The sequence below is a fragment of the Leucoraja erinacea genome, chromosome 27 (assembly GCF_028641065.1).
Source record: "Leucoraja erinacea ecotype New England chromosome 27, Leri_hhj_1, whole genome shotgun sequence".
NCBI classification, from domain to species: Eukaryota; Metazoa; Chordata; class Chondrichthyes; order Rajiformes; family Rajidae; genus Leucoraja; species Leucoraja erinaceus.
The window spans coordinates 814,733-832,198 of record NC_073403.1 but is presented as its reverse complement, the minus strand read 5'-3'; the positions used below and the strand labels follow the sequence as shown (position 1 = coordinate 832,198).

Below are 17,466 nucleotides of genomic sequence, written 5' to 3'. Positions count from 1 at the left end.
CCCACCCAAGGTTTCCGTGAGGTTCCCGGAGGTTTTGGTCACTCTCCCTAATGGTCGAAAGTGGTTTCCGCGTAGTCTCCCTCCGGCGCTCTCTAAAGGACTTAACCGTGCTCTGGGGCAGCCGTTATCTTCCTCTTCATAGCGCAGACAGCCCTCCTCCCCTGTCCCTGGCCCCCACCTTCGCGATGTGTGTGTGTGTGTGTGTGTGTGGGTGTGTGTGTGTGTGTGCGGTCGGTAGCAAAGATCCTGTAGGATCTTAGGTCAGTAGATGCAGCTAAAGCTTCGGTCGAGACTTTCCAGGCGAGTGACCAAAACCTCTGGCGACTCATGGAAACCTTGGGTGGGGCGCAAGATCATCAGAGGTTTACGTTCAGGTTTACTTTCAGGTTTCCTAAGTGGGACAGAGGCAAGGACCAGACCTGGAACGTTGCTTGTCCATTCCCCAGTCCATCACATGCCCAGGCCTGAGGGGGCGAATGGCCTCTTCGTGGCGGCACGAGAGAGACAGCAGATACTGGAAGCTATAATGAGGATAGGAGAACTGCTGGAGGAACCTAGCCGGTCAGGCAGCATCTGTGGAGGGAATGGACAGGGCGGGACCCATCATCTTGACTGGATCCATTCTTGCTTCCATGTCCTGCACACAGTGGCCACCAGATGGAGACAGACCCTACATGACTCTTGTAGGAAGGAACTGCAGATGCTGGTTTAAACCGAAGATAGACACAAAGTGCTGGAGTAACTCAGCGGGTCAGGCAGCATCTCTGGAGACGAGGAATAAGTGACGTTTCGGGACGAGACCCCTCTTGAGACTGAAATCTCAAGCAAAAGGATTTGAGTATAGGAGCAGGGAGGTTCTACTGCAGTTGTACAGGGTCTTGGTGAGACCACACCTGGAGGATTGCGTACAGTTTTGGTCTCCTAATCTGAGGAAAGACATTCTTGCCATAGAGGGAGTACAGAGAAGGTTCACCAAACTGATTCCTGGGATGGCAGGACTTTCATATGAAGAAAGACTGGATAGACTCGGCTTGTACTCGCTAGAATTTAGAAGATTGAGGGGGGATCTTATAGAAACTTACAAACTTCTTAAGCGGTTGCACAGGCTAGATGCAGGAAGATTGTTCCCGATGTTAGGGAAGTCCAGAACAAGGGGGGTCACGGCTTAAGGATAAGGGGGAAAGTCTTTTCGGACCGAGATGAGAAAAACATTTTTCACACGGAGAGTGGTGAATCTCTGGGATTCTCGGCCACAGAGGGTAGTTGAGGCCACAGTTCATTGGCTATATTTAAGGGGGAGTTAGATGTGGCCCTTGTGGCTAAAGAGATCGGGGGTATGGAGAGAAGGCAGGTACGGGATACTGAGTTGGATGATCAGCCATGATCATATTGAATGGTGGTGCAGGCTCGAAGGGCCGAATGGCCTACTCCTGGACCTATTTTCTACGTTTCTATGAAAGTGAGGGGAAAAGGAAACGAGAGATATAGACGATGGTGTGGAGAGATATTGAACAAATGAATGAAAGATTTGTAAAACATTAACAATGATGAAAGAAACATAATGATTCTCTCTCCCGCCCAGAGATTAGGAATGGTTCACTTCCACACCGTGTCTGCAGCTGTGCGGCGAGTGGCCAGGCCAATGTGGAGTCCACAGACTTCCCCAGACGGAGAGGAGGGGGCGGTTAGGGTGGGTGGGTTAGTAGTGTGTGAAGTAGTGCTACCCTCACCTGCTGGACTGCGGTACGCTCCCGATACCGATACATGGCCTCGCCATGATGATAGAGTGGGTGTGGAGAGGATGTTCCCACTAATCAGAGAATCTACGACCCGAGGCCACAGCCTCAGAATAAAAGGACGTACCTTTATAAAGGAGACGAGGAGGAATTTCTTCAGTCGCAGGATGGTGAATCTGTGGAATTCATTGCCACAGACGGCTGTAGACGCCGTAATTTGAAATGTTTAAGGTGGAGATTGACAGATAATTGATTAGTCAGGTGTTATGGGGAGACGGCAGGTGAATGGAATTGAGGGGGAGAGATAGATCAGCCATGGTTGAATGGTGGTGTAGACTTGATGGGCCGAATAACCTAATTCTGCTCCTATCACATATGAACATGATCCTTCTCTACTCTGTACAGCCATGGATCCGTGGGCCACGTAACCCTCCTCACACGACAGAGAGTCTGTTTCACTACCTGATATCTGGCCAACTTGGCATGGCTTGCTGAAGGGGGCTGGCTGGGTCCAACAAGGGGGCAATGTAGATGTTAGCCCGGGCACAGCACTGACATTGGTTCACATCCTTCCACTGGATTGAGGAGACACATATGTGGTATATTTCCAATGACCAAGGCCAGGTCACATCTGGGCTTATGACAAGTTTCAGGTACTCGGTTCTGAGCTCTATCATGTAAAGAGATTTTCCAGTGGATAGAAGAACCGATTCAAGGATATTCTCAACAATTTCATCCATTGACCAATGTCCATGTCCACTGTCCATCCCTCAGTGTCTCCTACTATGTAGGGAGTGGTCCATGTTTTCCAGTGTATCTCTGTAGACCTTCAAATGTTCCAATAGTAATAGATCATTAAAGATTTATAGAAGGGAGCAACGTAACACGGTTTCTATCTCTGGGGAAATATTACTGGGCAAACTCATGGGCCTGAAGGCTGATTTCCCTGGACGTTGAATAGCATTCTTGGGCAGAGCTAATGGATGCAATCGTTATAATCTACCGACATTCTCGGATTCTGGAGTTATCCCAGTTAGATTTAGCTATTTGGGCTAAAGGAATCAAGGAACATGGGGGGAAAGCAGGAACGGGGTACTGATTTTAGATGATCAGCCATGATCATATTGAATGGTGGTACTAGCTCGAAGGGCAGAATGGCCTACTCCTGCGCCTATATTTCTATTGTTCTGTGTTTCTATCTTCCGAAAAATTACAAATGCAGCACTTGGATCCAAGAAAGGAGTGAGAGAGAGAGAAAACAAGAGACTGCTGGTCGGTTAGCACAACATCTTGGCCGAAATTAGACTATTGAAATAGTTGGTGCATATATTTTAGAATCCAGGGTCAATATGCATTTATGACAGGATTTCCTTGAGCATGTAACACAAATGGGAACCACTGGATGTCGTGTATCTAGATTTCCAGAAGATTAATTTGATCAGGTCTCACTTAAAAAGATTACTGCACAATGAAAGAGTTCACCAGGTCCATCGCGTTAGGAGCATGCAAAATATCACTTCACAAATTACCAATCCCACTCCGTGCCATCGGCTACCTCCAGTTCCATCGATCCAAGTGTCTATGGGTCTCACATCAGTCAGAACCAGACCCCAAGCAAGTCGCCCTCAGTCTTGAAGCATGTCTGAGGAAGCTACCCCCCCCCCACCCCCCGCCGAGTGGAAGTGTCAAAGACTAGAGGGCAGCGAGTCAAGGTCAGAGGGGGGGAATTTAAAGGGGGTGCATGGAGCAAGCTTGTTTTAAAAACACTGAGGTCAGGGGTGGTGGTGGAAGCAAATATGGAAGGGGCATTTAAGAAGCTTTTAGATTGGCACATGGATATGCAGGGAATGGATGGATATGCATCACGTGCAGCCAAAGCGGAATCATTTAACGTGGCATCATGTTTGGCATGGGTATAATGGGCCGAAGGGCCTGTTCCTGTGGTGTACTGTTCTATGGTGCATCTTTGAATGGCCGTGGGCCACGGCTTCCCACTAGTCAATGGAAATCGCATTTCTATAAGAATGTCTTAAGCACATCCTTCATTCGTTTCCGCGGCAGCCACTTCTCATGGCAGAGTTGGGAATGTGGCGACTATGTTCCTCGAGGCACCCTCAGTCCACAGGAGGGGAGTGGTGTGGAAAGCGGACAGTTGCGGTGTAAAAGATGACTTTCTGTGCGAGTGAAAGATTGGCAGTTAATAGGACACAGAGAGTATAAACGGATGTTTTTCCGTTCGCAAGGTGTAACCGCTGGTATCGGGTTTCAACTGGTTATAATTTGTACAGGTGACTTGGACACAGAAGTTACTGTAGTTAAATGATCTGAAGACACGAGAGTAGGTGAGAAAGTAAGTTGTGAAGAGAACATACTGTAAATATGCTACAACGGGAGATACATACGTAGACATCTGGCCAATAATATAACATGGAAAAATAAGTGATGGCTTCAGATCATTTAACTACAGTACCATCCATTAATGCATCCTGGATGGTAAAAATCAATACACGATCTAAATAGTGAGAGGTTGCAGATCTCTGGGGCAGGATGTGTGTCTGGGTCATGGATTATGCCAGCCTAATTTGCAGATACAACAAATTACATGGCGTTAACACAATGGGTGGTGGTGAAAGGGGGAGGGGGTACAATTGGGAGGGGGCATATCAGTTATACGGGGCCATTGGTGAGATCAAAGAATATTCAATACGGCACGTTATTCATCTCCGATTTAAGAATGAAAACCCTTCGAATTGTTATATGGTTAATTAAGGGACAGAAGTTTAGGGGTAACATGAGGGGGAACCTCTTTACTCAGAGAGTGGTGGCTGTGTGGAATGAGCTTCCAGTGAAGGTGGTGGAGGCAGGTTCGTTTTTATCATTTAAAAATAAATTGGATAGTTATATGGACGGGAAAGGAATGGAGGGTTATGGTCTGAGCGCAGGTAGATGGGACTAGGGGAGAATATGTGTTCGGCACGGACTAGAAGGGTCGAGATGGCCTGTTTCCGTGCTGTAAATTGTTATATGGTTATATAAGGAGTTAACAGGAAGGGACAACTTTCCCTTTGAACAGAGGTAACATTGGTGAGCTGGCATCAGCTTGAGTTTAGCAGACGTGAATGAAACACATACAGTCACATAAGCGGTCACAATAGGGTGGGTGTGCAGAGAACGTTTCCTCCGGCGTCAGAATCTAAAACAATGTTCTCTGAACTGTTTCCAACAGATCAACATCCTTAAAGAACACAAAGGCAAATCATTTTCTGTAAGGGTCACATGTCTTTGGAACTCTCCTCTGCGCGTGTGGGGAGCAGTGGATTGTTGATTAGCAAGGGGGGTGCGATGTTGCCAGGAGTGTTGGGAGTGAGGAGATGAAGGGGTTAACCCACTAGCTTGGCAACAATGAGTGGTCCTGACAAATGGACGCTCCTACATTTGGGAAGATTGCAACAACCTAGTCAGGATGATTGGTTCCGTCAATCCCCAGGAGATCAACAACACTGCAGGGTGTTTGCGAGAAGAGGGACTGAAGGACAAAGCCCGATCGTTACCTCAGCGCTGGAGTGTGTCCGGGCGGCCCTGCCTGCGCATGTTGAAGAATCCATTGGTACCCCAAGAGGCTGAGCCAGGCGGTGGGTGGGTGACAGCAACATCAATGGTGCAGTTAGTGCACTGTTGTTTGCAGTCAACTGTCCCATCCCCGGGAAACCACTGCAGGAGTTCCCCAGGGTCACGCCTAGGCTTCATCAACGGCCTTCCTTCCTTCCTTCAGAAGGTCACGGCTGCGGGTGTTTGCTAATGTTGCTCTGACCTCCCCACCATCGAAGGGATCTATCGCAGTCGCTGCCTCAAAAAGGCAGCTGACATCATCAAGGACACACACCATCCTGGCCACACACTCATCTCTCCGCTACCATCGGGCAGAAGGTTCAGGAGACTCAAATCTGTTACATCTAGGTTCAGGAACAGCTTTTTCCCCCACAGCCATCAGGCTATTAACCTCGCCAACAAACAGACTCTGAACTGTAACAGTCTATTGCACTTAATCTGCTTATTTATGTGAATATTTAACTGAACTGTTGTGTATATATGCTGACAATACTCTGTTCTACTGCAGCAAGTGAGAATTTCATTGTCCTATGTGGGACACATGACAATAAACTCTCTTGACTTGACTTCGTTCAGTTCCATTTATGACTCTTCGGCAACTGAAGCAGCCCCTGCAGGCGTGAACTAAGACGTGGACAACATTCAGGCACTTTCAGTTTAGTTCAGCTTGGTTTATTGTGACGTGTACCGAGGTACACTGAAATCTTGTGTTGCGTTCTAACCAGTCTTTACTGAGAAGCAGCAGAGAGTTATGGAATCATCCAGAACAAAACAGGCCCTTCGGCCCAACTCATCCATGCCAACCATGTTGCCCCTTCTTAACCAACCCCGTTTGCCCGTTTCTGCCCCCGTATACCTTTAACCCTTTCCTGTCCATGTACATGTCAAAGTGTCGTGTAAATGTTTCCGCAACTACCTCCCCTGGTGGATGTTTGTGTTAAATTCTATTGTGGCCTGTGTGTGCTTTTTAAGTGTATCGCTGCTGGCAATTTCATTTCACTGCACCTCCGGGTGCATGTGACGAGTAACTTTGACTTTGACATTGACTTAATAAACCTAACCCCAAAGGCTAGAGGAGTATTGTGATTAGTTCTGCTCACCCTGCAACAAGAACGATGCTGTTAAGCTGGATATAATGTAAAGTTTACGAAGATTTCATAGAAACATAGAACATAGAAAATATGTGCAGGAGTAGGCCATTCGGCTCTTCGAGCCTGCACCGCCGTTCAATATGATCATGGCTGATCATCCAACTCAGTATCCCATCCCTGCCTTCTCTCCATACCCCCTGACCCCTTTAGCCACAAGGGCCACATCTAACTCCCTCTTAAATATAGCCAATGAACTGTGGCCTCAACTACCTTCTGTTGTAGAGAATTCCACAGATTCACCACTCTCTGTGTAAAAAAGGATTTTCTAATCTAGATCCTAAAATAATTCCCTCTTATCCTTAAACTGTGACCCCTTGTTCTGGACTTCCCCATCATCGGGAACAATCTTCCTGCATCTAGGCTTTGAGAGCCTGCGCTGTAGGGAGAAGTTGGGCAGGTTCCGACCTCATTCCTTGGAGCTCAAGAGGATGAGGGGTGATCTTATATAGGTGTATAAAATCATGAGGGTGGAATAGATAGAAGGGGGGAATTTACCCAGTGTAGGGGAATCAAGAACCAGAGGACATATGTTTAAGGAGAGAGGGGGGGGATGCTAATGGGAACCTAAAGCGTATTTTCCCCCCACAGATAGTGGAAGGGGCGGCTGGAGGAGGAGGTAGTTGAGGCAGCTGCTATAGCAACATATACAGTACATTTGCACATGTACTGTATATAGATATGAAAGGTTTAGCGGGATATGGGCCAAGCGCAGGCAGGTGGGAGTGGCGTGGACGGGGCATGTCGGTTGGCGTGGGCAGGTTGGGCCGAAGGGCCTGTTTCCGTGCTATATGTCTCTGTGACCCAAACAGGGGGTAATCGGAGATCTGTCGATGGTGTCATGGTTGGATGACTTGAACTGCACCCCCCTCCCCCCACCCCCCCCCCCCAACCCAATGTTGTGTCTATCTCCCCCCCCCCCCAACCCAATGTTGTGTCTATCTCCCCCCCCCCCCCCCAATGTTGTGTCTATCTCTCCCCCCCCCCCACCCAATGTTGTGTCTATCTCTCCCCCCCCCCCCCCACGGCCAATGTTGTGTCTATCTCCCCCCCCCCACCCCAATGTTGTGTCTATCTCTCCCCCCCCCCAACCCAATGTTGTGTCTACTCCCCTATCTCTCCCCCCCCCCCAACCCAATGTTGGTTGTCTATCTCTCCCCCCCCCCCCCCCCCCCATCCCTGCCTGAACGTCCAGGAGCGGAGCGCATCGGCCCCTTTAATTCCTCCTTGCCCCAGGCCACGGCGCCGGTAAATGCCTCTTCCATGCTGCAGCGGATTTGCATGAAGCTGCAGTTCTTGTTCCGATCGCCGTTCGCGCTGCCAAGTCCCCGCGCCAAACTCTGAATATTTCGCTGACCCCCTGTTGACCTGCCACAGAGCAGGACTCCCCGAGTTTGGGGTTCGGCGCAGACACCAACCACGGCGCTCACACAAACAACCGGCCTTTGTCCTCCAATATATTCCAGTTTGGGGAATCAAGGAATATTCCTAACTCGGTCATTAATTCATCGCAGCCCTGGGGTGTGAGCGGTTGGCAGGTTCCAGTTGGCAAGAGAAGGGAGACTGTTGAATCATGTGGAAACGTTTAACTGAAAGATATTCATTGTCACAGATCCTGAAATCTCCCATCTGCTGAGTGAGGCTGGATTGTTCAACTCTCACTGACTTCAAGCCATTCCCAGCTCTCGCCTCTCCCCATCGCTTCGCCCTCCCCTCAACCTCTTCCCCTCCCGAGAGAAAGTTGCACCTAACACTTGCTCCTCCGGGGCCGCCGTGCCTCGACCACGGCTTGGATAGAGGGGATGTGGAGAGGATGTTGTCACTAGTGGGAGAGTCTAGGACCACAGGACGTTCTTTTTAGGGAGGAGATGAGGAGGAGGGTGGTGAATCTGTGGAATTCTTTGCCACAGAAGGCTGTGGAGGCCAAGTCAGTGGATATATTCAAGGCGGAGATAGATAGATTATTGACTAGGACGGGTGTTAGAGATTCTGGAGAGAAGACAGGGGAGTGCGGTTAGGAGGGAGAGATAGATCAGTCATGGTTGAATGGCGGGGTGGACTCGATGGGCCGAATGGCCTAATTCTGCTCCTATCACATGATGTTATGACCACCCAGGCCCGCGCTCCGCATCGCCTCCTCTCTCAACCGCACAATCAACAATATCCCACACAATGGTGACATTTAACAATTGCCAATTAACTTACAAACCTGTGTTTAAGAAGGAACTGCACATGCTGGAGAATCGAAGGTTACACAAAAAAGCTGGAGAAACTCAGCGGGTGCAGCAGCATCTATGGAGCGATAGATGCTGCTGCACCCGCTGAGTTTCTCCAGCTTTTTTGTGTAACCCCCGTTCCGACAGCACCCGTGGTCAGGATGGAACCCGCGTCTGGTTCTGCGCCACCGTGCCGGGGGGGGGGGGGGGGGGGGGGGGGGGGGGGGTGGGGGGGGGGGGGGGGCTTCCCCAGTGTCATCTACTATCCGTACGCTCTAATACCGACCCGCGGCTGTACTGGAGTTGAGCGAAGTTCACTCTGAACTCTCCACAGAGGAGGGATTCCATCCACTGAGATACACGTGACAACCAAGACGCACTTGACCCAGACACGTGCTTTACACGTACACACAGGGACGATACTGGAGGCAAGGGAAGGCAGGTGGAGGGGGAAATTGGGGGGGAGAGGGAGAAGGAGAGGGGTTAGGTTTAGGGTTAGGGATCTGGAACAAAACCGGAGCACTGCCCAAGAACCGATTCTGAACGGTCCTTCCCTACGTTAGGGTACTGTCCGATTCACCTCGACCCCATTGCGGACATTGGACTTTGTCCTTGTAACTGATGCGCTACAATGCTGAGACTATATTTTGCATCTCCCCCTTTGCTCGACCTGTTGTACTTGAACTGGTTGAAGTGATTGTATTTATGTTTGGCATGTCTGATTTGTTTGGATAGTGAAGCCTTTCACTGTACCTCGGTACACGTGACCATAATGAGCATTAGACCCAAAGACTAGAGTAGTATTGTGTTCAGCTGTGGTCACCCTGTTATGTTGTTAAGCTGGAGAGAGTACAGGGAACGTTCACGAAATAGTTGAGAGGATTTGACGGCCTGAGCTACCGGGATCAGTTGAACAGGCGAGGACTTTATTCCCTGGAGCGCCGGTGATCTTAAGGAGGTGTATAAAATCATGTGGGGGTAATTTTTTTTTTTTTTACTTAATTTATATTTATTAATATCTTTTTTTAACTTAAGTTTAACTCAACTGTGTCTATGTATCGTGGATCAAATGTGGCGGGACAACGCCAGGGCGAAGCTTTTCACTGTAGCTCGGTACACGTGCCAATAAACTACACTGAACTATCCTGACATGGATCACAGTGTCTTTGCATGAAACATAGAAACATAGAAATTAGGTGCAGGAGTAGGCCATTCGGCCCTTCGAGCCTGCACCGCCATTCAATATGATTATGGATCATCCAACTCAGTACACCAGCCCCCCTGTTCGGAACCTGATGCATTTCACCAAGGAGGAACACAAGGCAGTGGAGGCCAATTCACTGGATGATTTCAATAGAGAGTTAGTTCTAGCTCTCAGGGCTAAAGCAGTCAAGGGATATGGGGGGGGGGGGGGGGGGAGCAGGAACGTGGTACTGGTTCTAGATGATCAGCCATGATCATATTGCATGGCGGTGCTGGCTCAAAGGGCCGAATGGCCTCCTCCTGCACCTATTGTCTATGTTTCCTTGTGCCTGATCAAATATCGAGCAGAAATGAGATACCATGTGCTGGAGTAACTCAGCGGGTGCGGAGAATCCTTCTTCAGAGACAGCCTGACCTGTCCTCGGGCTAAAGGTGGACTGACGGAGCGCCCGCTGGAAGTGTCCCTTGTCCTGACACGAACCGTCTGTGTGTGTCTTCAGCTGATCACTCCCGACAGGGATAGGAAGCGGGTGTAGAACCGGAGGAGAACTGTCAATGACCAGAGAGGCAAGCCGTCTGTTGTTGCAGCTACACACACACACACACACACACACAGAGAATGTCGCGCTTCACAGCCGCACGAGAACAGTACTTGTGATAAATCACACACAGAGTGCTGGAGTAACTCAGCGGGTCAGGCAGCATCTGTGGAGAACATGGATAGGTGACGTTTCACAGAGTGCTGGAGTAACTCAGCGCGTGCAGCAGCATCTATGGAGCTAAGGAAATAGGCAACGTTTCGGGCCGAAACCCTTCCGGGTTTCCCTATTTCCAGAAGGGTTTCGGCCCGAAACGTTGCCTATTCCTTAGCTCCATAGATGCTGCTGCTGCAGCCATGGATAGGTGACGTTTCAGTGCTGGGGTCAGGCAGCATCTGTGGAGAACATGGATAGGTCGGACGTTTCACAGGGGGGAGTGCTGGAGTAAATCATGCGACAATAACTGGGTCAGGCAGCATCTGTGGAAAGAACATGGATAATCTGGTGACCGTTTCACAGAGTGCTGGAGTAACTCAGCGGGTCAGGCAGCATCTCAGCAGAGCATGGATATGTGACATTACGGGTCGAGACCCCCCTTCATGCTACTCCGGCTTTGTGTCTACGGTACTTGTGATGTTCCCGATTCGCCAACATATTATATACAACACGATCCCACAAAGGTCGCCGCGACAATGAGGAAGGGAAGCAGCAGTAACTGGCCAATGTGCACGGAGCCGCACACAGAATCCAGCTTTTATTGCCATTCCAATACTTTACAAAAATGCACTCTAGCACTATATTTGGAAAAGGTCTGAGAATGTCACAGGTATTGAAGATTGCCACAGTTGTGTAAAAATACCCACAGGAGCGTCACCCGGCCCCAATATCGCGGCGACTCAAGGCCACGTCTCCCTCTCTCCCTCGCTCGGTCCCTTCCTCCGGTGTCCGTCGCTGTCTCCACTCCCCGCGTCTGTCACCGAGTCCCGGCCAACGACTCAAGTACAGGCGGTGCCCCGGTGTAGCACCGGTGGAGATGGGATGGGAGGGATAGACGGAGGGAGAGACGGGGCACGAGAGGGGGATAAGGGAGGGAGGGGTGCGCAGTGTGTCAGCACCCGGGGTGGAGGTAGCAACGGGTGGACAATACAAGGACCCCGCACTTGGGGAAGGTTGGAACTGGAGGGACGTGAGTGGGGGGGGGGGGTTAGAGGTGACGGGGGGGGGGTTAGAGTGTGTGGGGGGGCGGGTTAGTGTGGGGGGGGGGGCGGGTTAGTGTGGGGTGGGGGGGGGGGGGGGTTAGAGTGTGGGGGGGGGGGGAGGGTAGTTATAGTGTGTGTGGGGGGGGGGGGGGTAGAGAGTGTGTGTGTGGGGGGGCGGGTTAGTGTGGGGGGGGGGGGGGGTACGGGGTGTGTGGGGGGGAGTGGGGTTAGTGTGGGGGGGGGGGGGTTAGTGTGTGGGGGGGGGGGGGGCGGGGGGGGGGGGGGTAGGAGAGAGCTGGGTCACTGTCCCGAGGCGGTGCAGGGCTCCTGGGATGCCCGCGGGCCCACAGTGCCGCCTGGGGCAACAGGTACTCGGAGCGCGGGAGGGGATGTCTCCCAAACCCATGTTGTGGGGACACGGGCCGGAACCAGAACTACATCTCCAATGAGGGATGGCGAGATCATGAAACTGCCGGAACTGGTAGGCCATTCGGCCCTGATGGGGTAGGTTTGTCCGTCGTCGCGTTGCCTCAATACCCGTCACTTCTTCCTCGTGCATCAACGGAGTCATTCAGCACGGAAACAGGCCCTTCGGCCCAACACGTCCATGCCGACCAAGATGTCCAGCTAAGCTAGTCCCATTGGCCCGCGCCAGGCCCACGTCCCGTCGCCGTGTAACCGCCAGCGTCGCTGTTAAAATGCCAATACTGAAATAAAAGTTTAACACGGATCCGACGTCTCGACACCAACGTGGGCGAACTTTAGCCGCGGGCCGGTGGAGCGGCCGAGAGATCGACGTACAAGGAGGGTCGGGGCTGTGGGCCGGCGGGGAGCTGCCGGGGGGGGGGGGGGGGGGGGGGGGGGGGGGAGGGCTCCATGGATTCGATGCCCCCTTCACCGTGAATCGTGTTCGGTGCACGTGGCTGTAGTAACCCCCCCCCCCCCCACCCACCCCGTGGCCAGTGTCTGTCCGCTCCCGCCCACGTGGGCCTGGTCGTTTTACGAGGGTGGAGGATTCTACAACCAGCACAAGGTGAGAGGAGCGAGATTGAAGAGGGGCCTCAGGGGCCCATATCTGGGAAGAGCCTCCAGACGAAGCTACAGAAGCGGATGTAATTACCCCGTTTACAAAGGATTTGGACAGATATGTGGATATAAGGGTTTAGAGGGAAATTAGCCAAATGTAGGCAAAATGAGGCTAGACCACTACGTCACCTGGGTCGGCATAGACTAGATGGGCTGAAGGGCCTGTTGACGTCATGTACAGTATCGCTCTATGGTCCCGGCCAGCCCTTGTGGCCGTGTCCGCGGGGGGGGGGGGGGGGGGGGGGGGGTGGAGGTGGGGTGGGGGGGGGGGGTGGGGGGGGGGGGGGGGGGGGGGTTGGGGGGTGGGGGCAGTGGTGGAGGGGGGTAGATGAGTGAGCGGGAGTTGGGGGAATTGGGGGTGGGGGGGTGAGTGGGGGGTTGGGGAGGGGGGTGGGTGGGGTGGAGGGGGAGTGCGGGGGGTTGAGGGCAGTGGTGGAGGGGGGTGGGGTGTGGGGGTGAGGGAGGGGGTTGGGGAGGGGGTGTGAGTCAGGGTTGCTTTGATCGGGGCAAGAGTGAGGGAGCCACAGGGGAGAGGCGGATATAAACAGCTGGATGGGAGAAGGCCGGGCGACACGGGAGTCCCGTGGGGGGGGGGAGGCGGGGTGGGGTTATGCTGAGACCTCCACTCCCCCAGCACCGGGGATTCTGGCACCGAGTGACTCTCCCCTTCCTTCACCGGGGCTACACGGGTCTGGCCGCGGGACTGGCGCTGCCCAGGGCGGCGGGAGCCCCCGCTCACGCCCTCTCACTCCTGCGCCTGCTCCTTGAGGAACTGGTGACAGTCCACGTCGCCCTTCACCTCGGGGGAGCCGAGCAGCTTCACCCCGGTCTTGGTATCCACGCACCAACACTTGCCGCGCTGCCCGTCCAGCGATGGGTGACACTGTAGGGACAGAGGCAGAGGCGGCAGTAAGCACCGTCCACACGCACACACACACACACGCACACACACACACACACACACACACACACACACACACACACACACACACCTACACACACACACACACACACACACACACACACACCTACACACACACACACACACACCTACACACACGCACACACACACACCCACACACACACACACACACACACCTACACACACACACACCTACACACACACACACACACACACGCACACCCACACACACACACACACACACACACACACACACACACACACACACACACACCTACACACACACACACACACACATACACACACGCACCCACACAGAGACACACACACACGCACTACACACACACACATGCGAAGACACACACACACACACACACACACACACACACACCTACACGCACGCACACAAATACAAAAACACATACACACACACACACACACACACACACGCACACGCACACACACACACACCTACACACACACACACACACACACACTCACACATACACACACACACACATTCACACACACACACACACCTACACACACACACACACCTACACACACACACACACACACACACACACACACACACACACACCTACACACACACACACGCACACACACACACACACACTTACACGCGCGCACACACACACCACACACACACACACACACACACACACACACACACACACCTACACACACACACACTACACACACACACACACCTACACCTACACACACACACACACACACACACACACACACACATATGCACACACACACACACCACACTTACACACACGCACACGTACACGCGCACACACACACCTACACACACACACACACACACACACACACACACACACACACACACACACACACACAAACACACACACCACACACACACACACACACACACACACACACACACACATACCCACACACACACACACACTACACAAACACACACACACACTACACACACAAACACACACACCTACACACCCACACACACACATATACAAACACACACATACATACACATATATCAACACACATACACCTACACACACACACACACACACACACACACACACACACACACACACACACACACACACACACACATACACACACCTACACCTACACACACACACCACACACACACACACACACTACACACAAAAACACACACAAACACACACCACAGACCACTATCGTATCTGCCTTCACCATCACCCCTGGCCGTGAGCTCCAAGCACCCATGTCCCACACATCTCATTTGCTTCACTCACCTTAAACCTATGCTCTCTAGTCGTTTAACATTTCCACCCTGGGAAATTAAATAAAAAGGTTCAGACTGTCCACCCTATCTACATTTTATATATATTCCCATCGGGTCTCCCTTCAACCTCCCACGTTCCAGGGGAAACAATGGAAGTCTGTCCAGCCGCTCCCTGTAGTTCATGCCCCTAATCCCGACAGCATTCGGGTAAACTCAACACCTTGTTGTTAAACTGCAAGAGACAAGTAGCGTTGTGTCCAGGCTGCAGGGAGTTTGCCCGCTGTCCACAACCCTGTTGGCCAGGACAGTTCTGTGTAATGTGCAGGAAGGAACTGCAGATGCTGGTTTATACCGAAGATGGACATAAAATGCTGGAGTAACTCAGCGGGGCAGGCAGACATATTCCTTCTCTCCATAGATGCCACCTGACCCGCTGAGTTATTCCAGCTTTGTGTGTGTGTGTGTGGTGTGTGTGTGGTGTGTGTGTGATGGTTGTGTGTGTGTGTGTGTGTGTGGGTGTGTGTGTGTGTGTGTGTGTGGGTGTGTGTGTGTGTGTGTGGGTGTGTGTGTGTGTGTGTGTGTGTGTGTGTGTGTGTGTGTGTGTGTGTGGGTGTGGGTGGTGTGTGGGGTGTGGTGTGTGTGTGTGTGTGTGTGTGGTGTGTGTGTGGTCTATCTTCAGTCCTATGCAATGCGCCCCACCCCCCTCACCAACCGGTGGAACAGGCGGCCACAATGTGCATTGTCGACAGACAGACAGACAGACAGACAGACAGACAGACAGACAGACAGACAGACAGACAGACAGACAGACAGACAGACAGACAGACAGACAGACAGACAGACAGACAGACAGGCCAGCAGTGAGGAGGTGGACGGGCGCGATGCACAGGCGGGAGGGTCCCGACCCGAAACGTCACCTATCCATGTTCCCCAGTGATGCTGCCTGACCCGCTGAGTTCCTTCAGCACTTTGTGTCTTTTTTTGTAAACCAGCATCTGCAGTTCCCCGTGTCTGCATTGTGGCCAACTCGTCCTTTATCTGAATAAATGGTGCAAGTTGTGGACAGAGAGGCCCGGCCGTGTGTGGGTCCCATGTGGGGGCAACTCTGCTGCGGGGCTGTTTCACAAAACCGCGCGTGTGGGCAGTTTGCATCAATTGCCATTCATCGCCAGTCATAAATTGATCTAATCTTTGGCAGGCGACACGGTCGGGCTTGGTCTGATTTAAATCGAATCATCCCTGCTCTATTTGGCTTGAATTGCAGACGAACAGGTACCTGCTTTGGGTGATAGAATCCTTTCCTGTCGCAATTGGGGATGGGAATGTGGTACAAACTCTCCGGCGTGTGGCTGAACGACTTGGCAAATCTCTCGAGTGCCCGCTGTAACTCGCCCTGGCAGGGACCCTGCAGAACAGCGAGACCAGCAGTCAGGACCCGCCTCGCCACTAGCTAGTCCAGACCAGACCAGGAGGATTAAAACAACACTGCACATCCCCCTCCCCGACTTCCCCACCGACATTCCCCCACACAACACGTATCCTGTTGATTCTCCGCTCTTTACCTCCTCTGCGCTAGAAACTGCGGGAGGGGAACATGTATAATTGGAAGGGGCCGAGCGGAGGTTGGAGGCGGCTGAAGCCTGGACCCCGGGAGTGATGGCGAACCCGGGCAATGGGCCCCCTCCACCGGGCTGGGTTCCCGTCCCCGAGTGCGTACAGCACAGGACCACAACGAATATATAGAGACCGAGATACAGACACGCAACGTGGTTTGGAGGCGGCGCCATGAATACAGTGTTTCCGCTCGCCAGTCACTCTCAGACTCAATTAAGGAGTAACTCCAAAGCGGGGCGTGTCGGGGAGAGTCGGGGCGTGTCGTGGCGTGTCGGGGAGAGTCGCGGGGTTGAAAGGGGAGAGCGGGGCGCGTGTCGGGGAGAGTCGGGGGGGAGAGAGAGGGGGTGTCGGGGAGAGAGAGTCGGGGCGTGTCGGGGGAGAGAGTGGGGGAAGAGTCGGGGCGTGTCGGGGAGAGTCGGGATGAGTCGGGGGGCGCGGTGGGAAGATGCACAGAGGGATTAGCAAGGCTAGCGGCCTTGGCAACGAGGGCGTCGCGGGGAAGGATCGGGGAGGCGGAGAAGGGACGCGGGGCCTGGTTGGGTTTGGCCCGGGACAGCTCGGGCTGGCTTACTTCCCCTCTCTGTGTCGGGTCTAGCTTAGTTTAGAGATACAGCGCGGAAACGGGCCCTGCGGCCCACCCAGTCCGCGCTCACCAGAGATCCCCAGCACATTAACACCACCCACACATGCGGACAATGTACACATACGCCAAACCAATCTACCTACAAACCTGTACGTCTTTGGCGTATGGGAGGAAACCGAAGATCTAGGAGAAACCCCACGTGGTCACAGGGATAACAGACTCTGTACAGACAGCGCCCGTAGTCAGGATCGAACCCGGGTCTCTGACGCTGTGAGGCAGCAACTCTACCGCTGGCCCCGTGCCACCCATTAGTCGTAGAG

The 17,466-nt window shown here is 52.7% G+C and overlaps 1 protein-coding gene across 1 annotated transcript in view; it reads right to left on the bottom strand.

The window, feature by feature from the left end:
• Positions 1-13,212: 13,212 nt before the first annotated feature.
• Positions 13,213-17,466, bottom strand: part of LOC129710069 (insulin-like growth factor-binding protein 4) — a 34,186-nt gene continuing 29,932 nt past the window's right edge. Inside the window, 2 exon segments of the mRNA XM_055656771.1 lie at positions 13,213-13,619; positions 16,226-16,354. Coding sequence (XP_055512746.1) covers positions 13,482-13,619; positions 16,226-16,354 — 267 coding nt within the window. The 3' untranslated portion in view covers positions 13,213-13,481.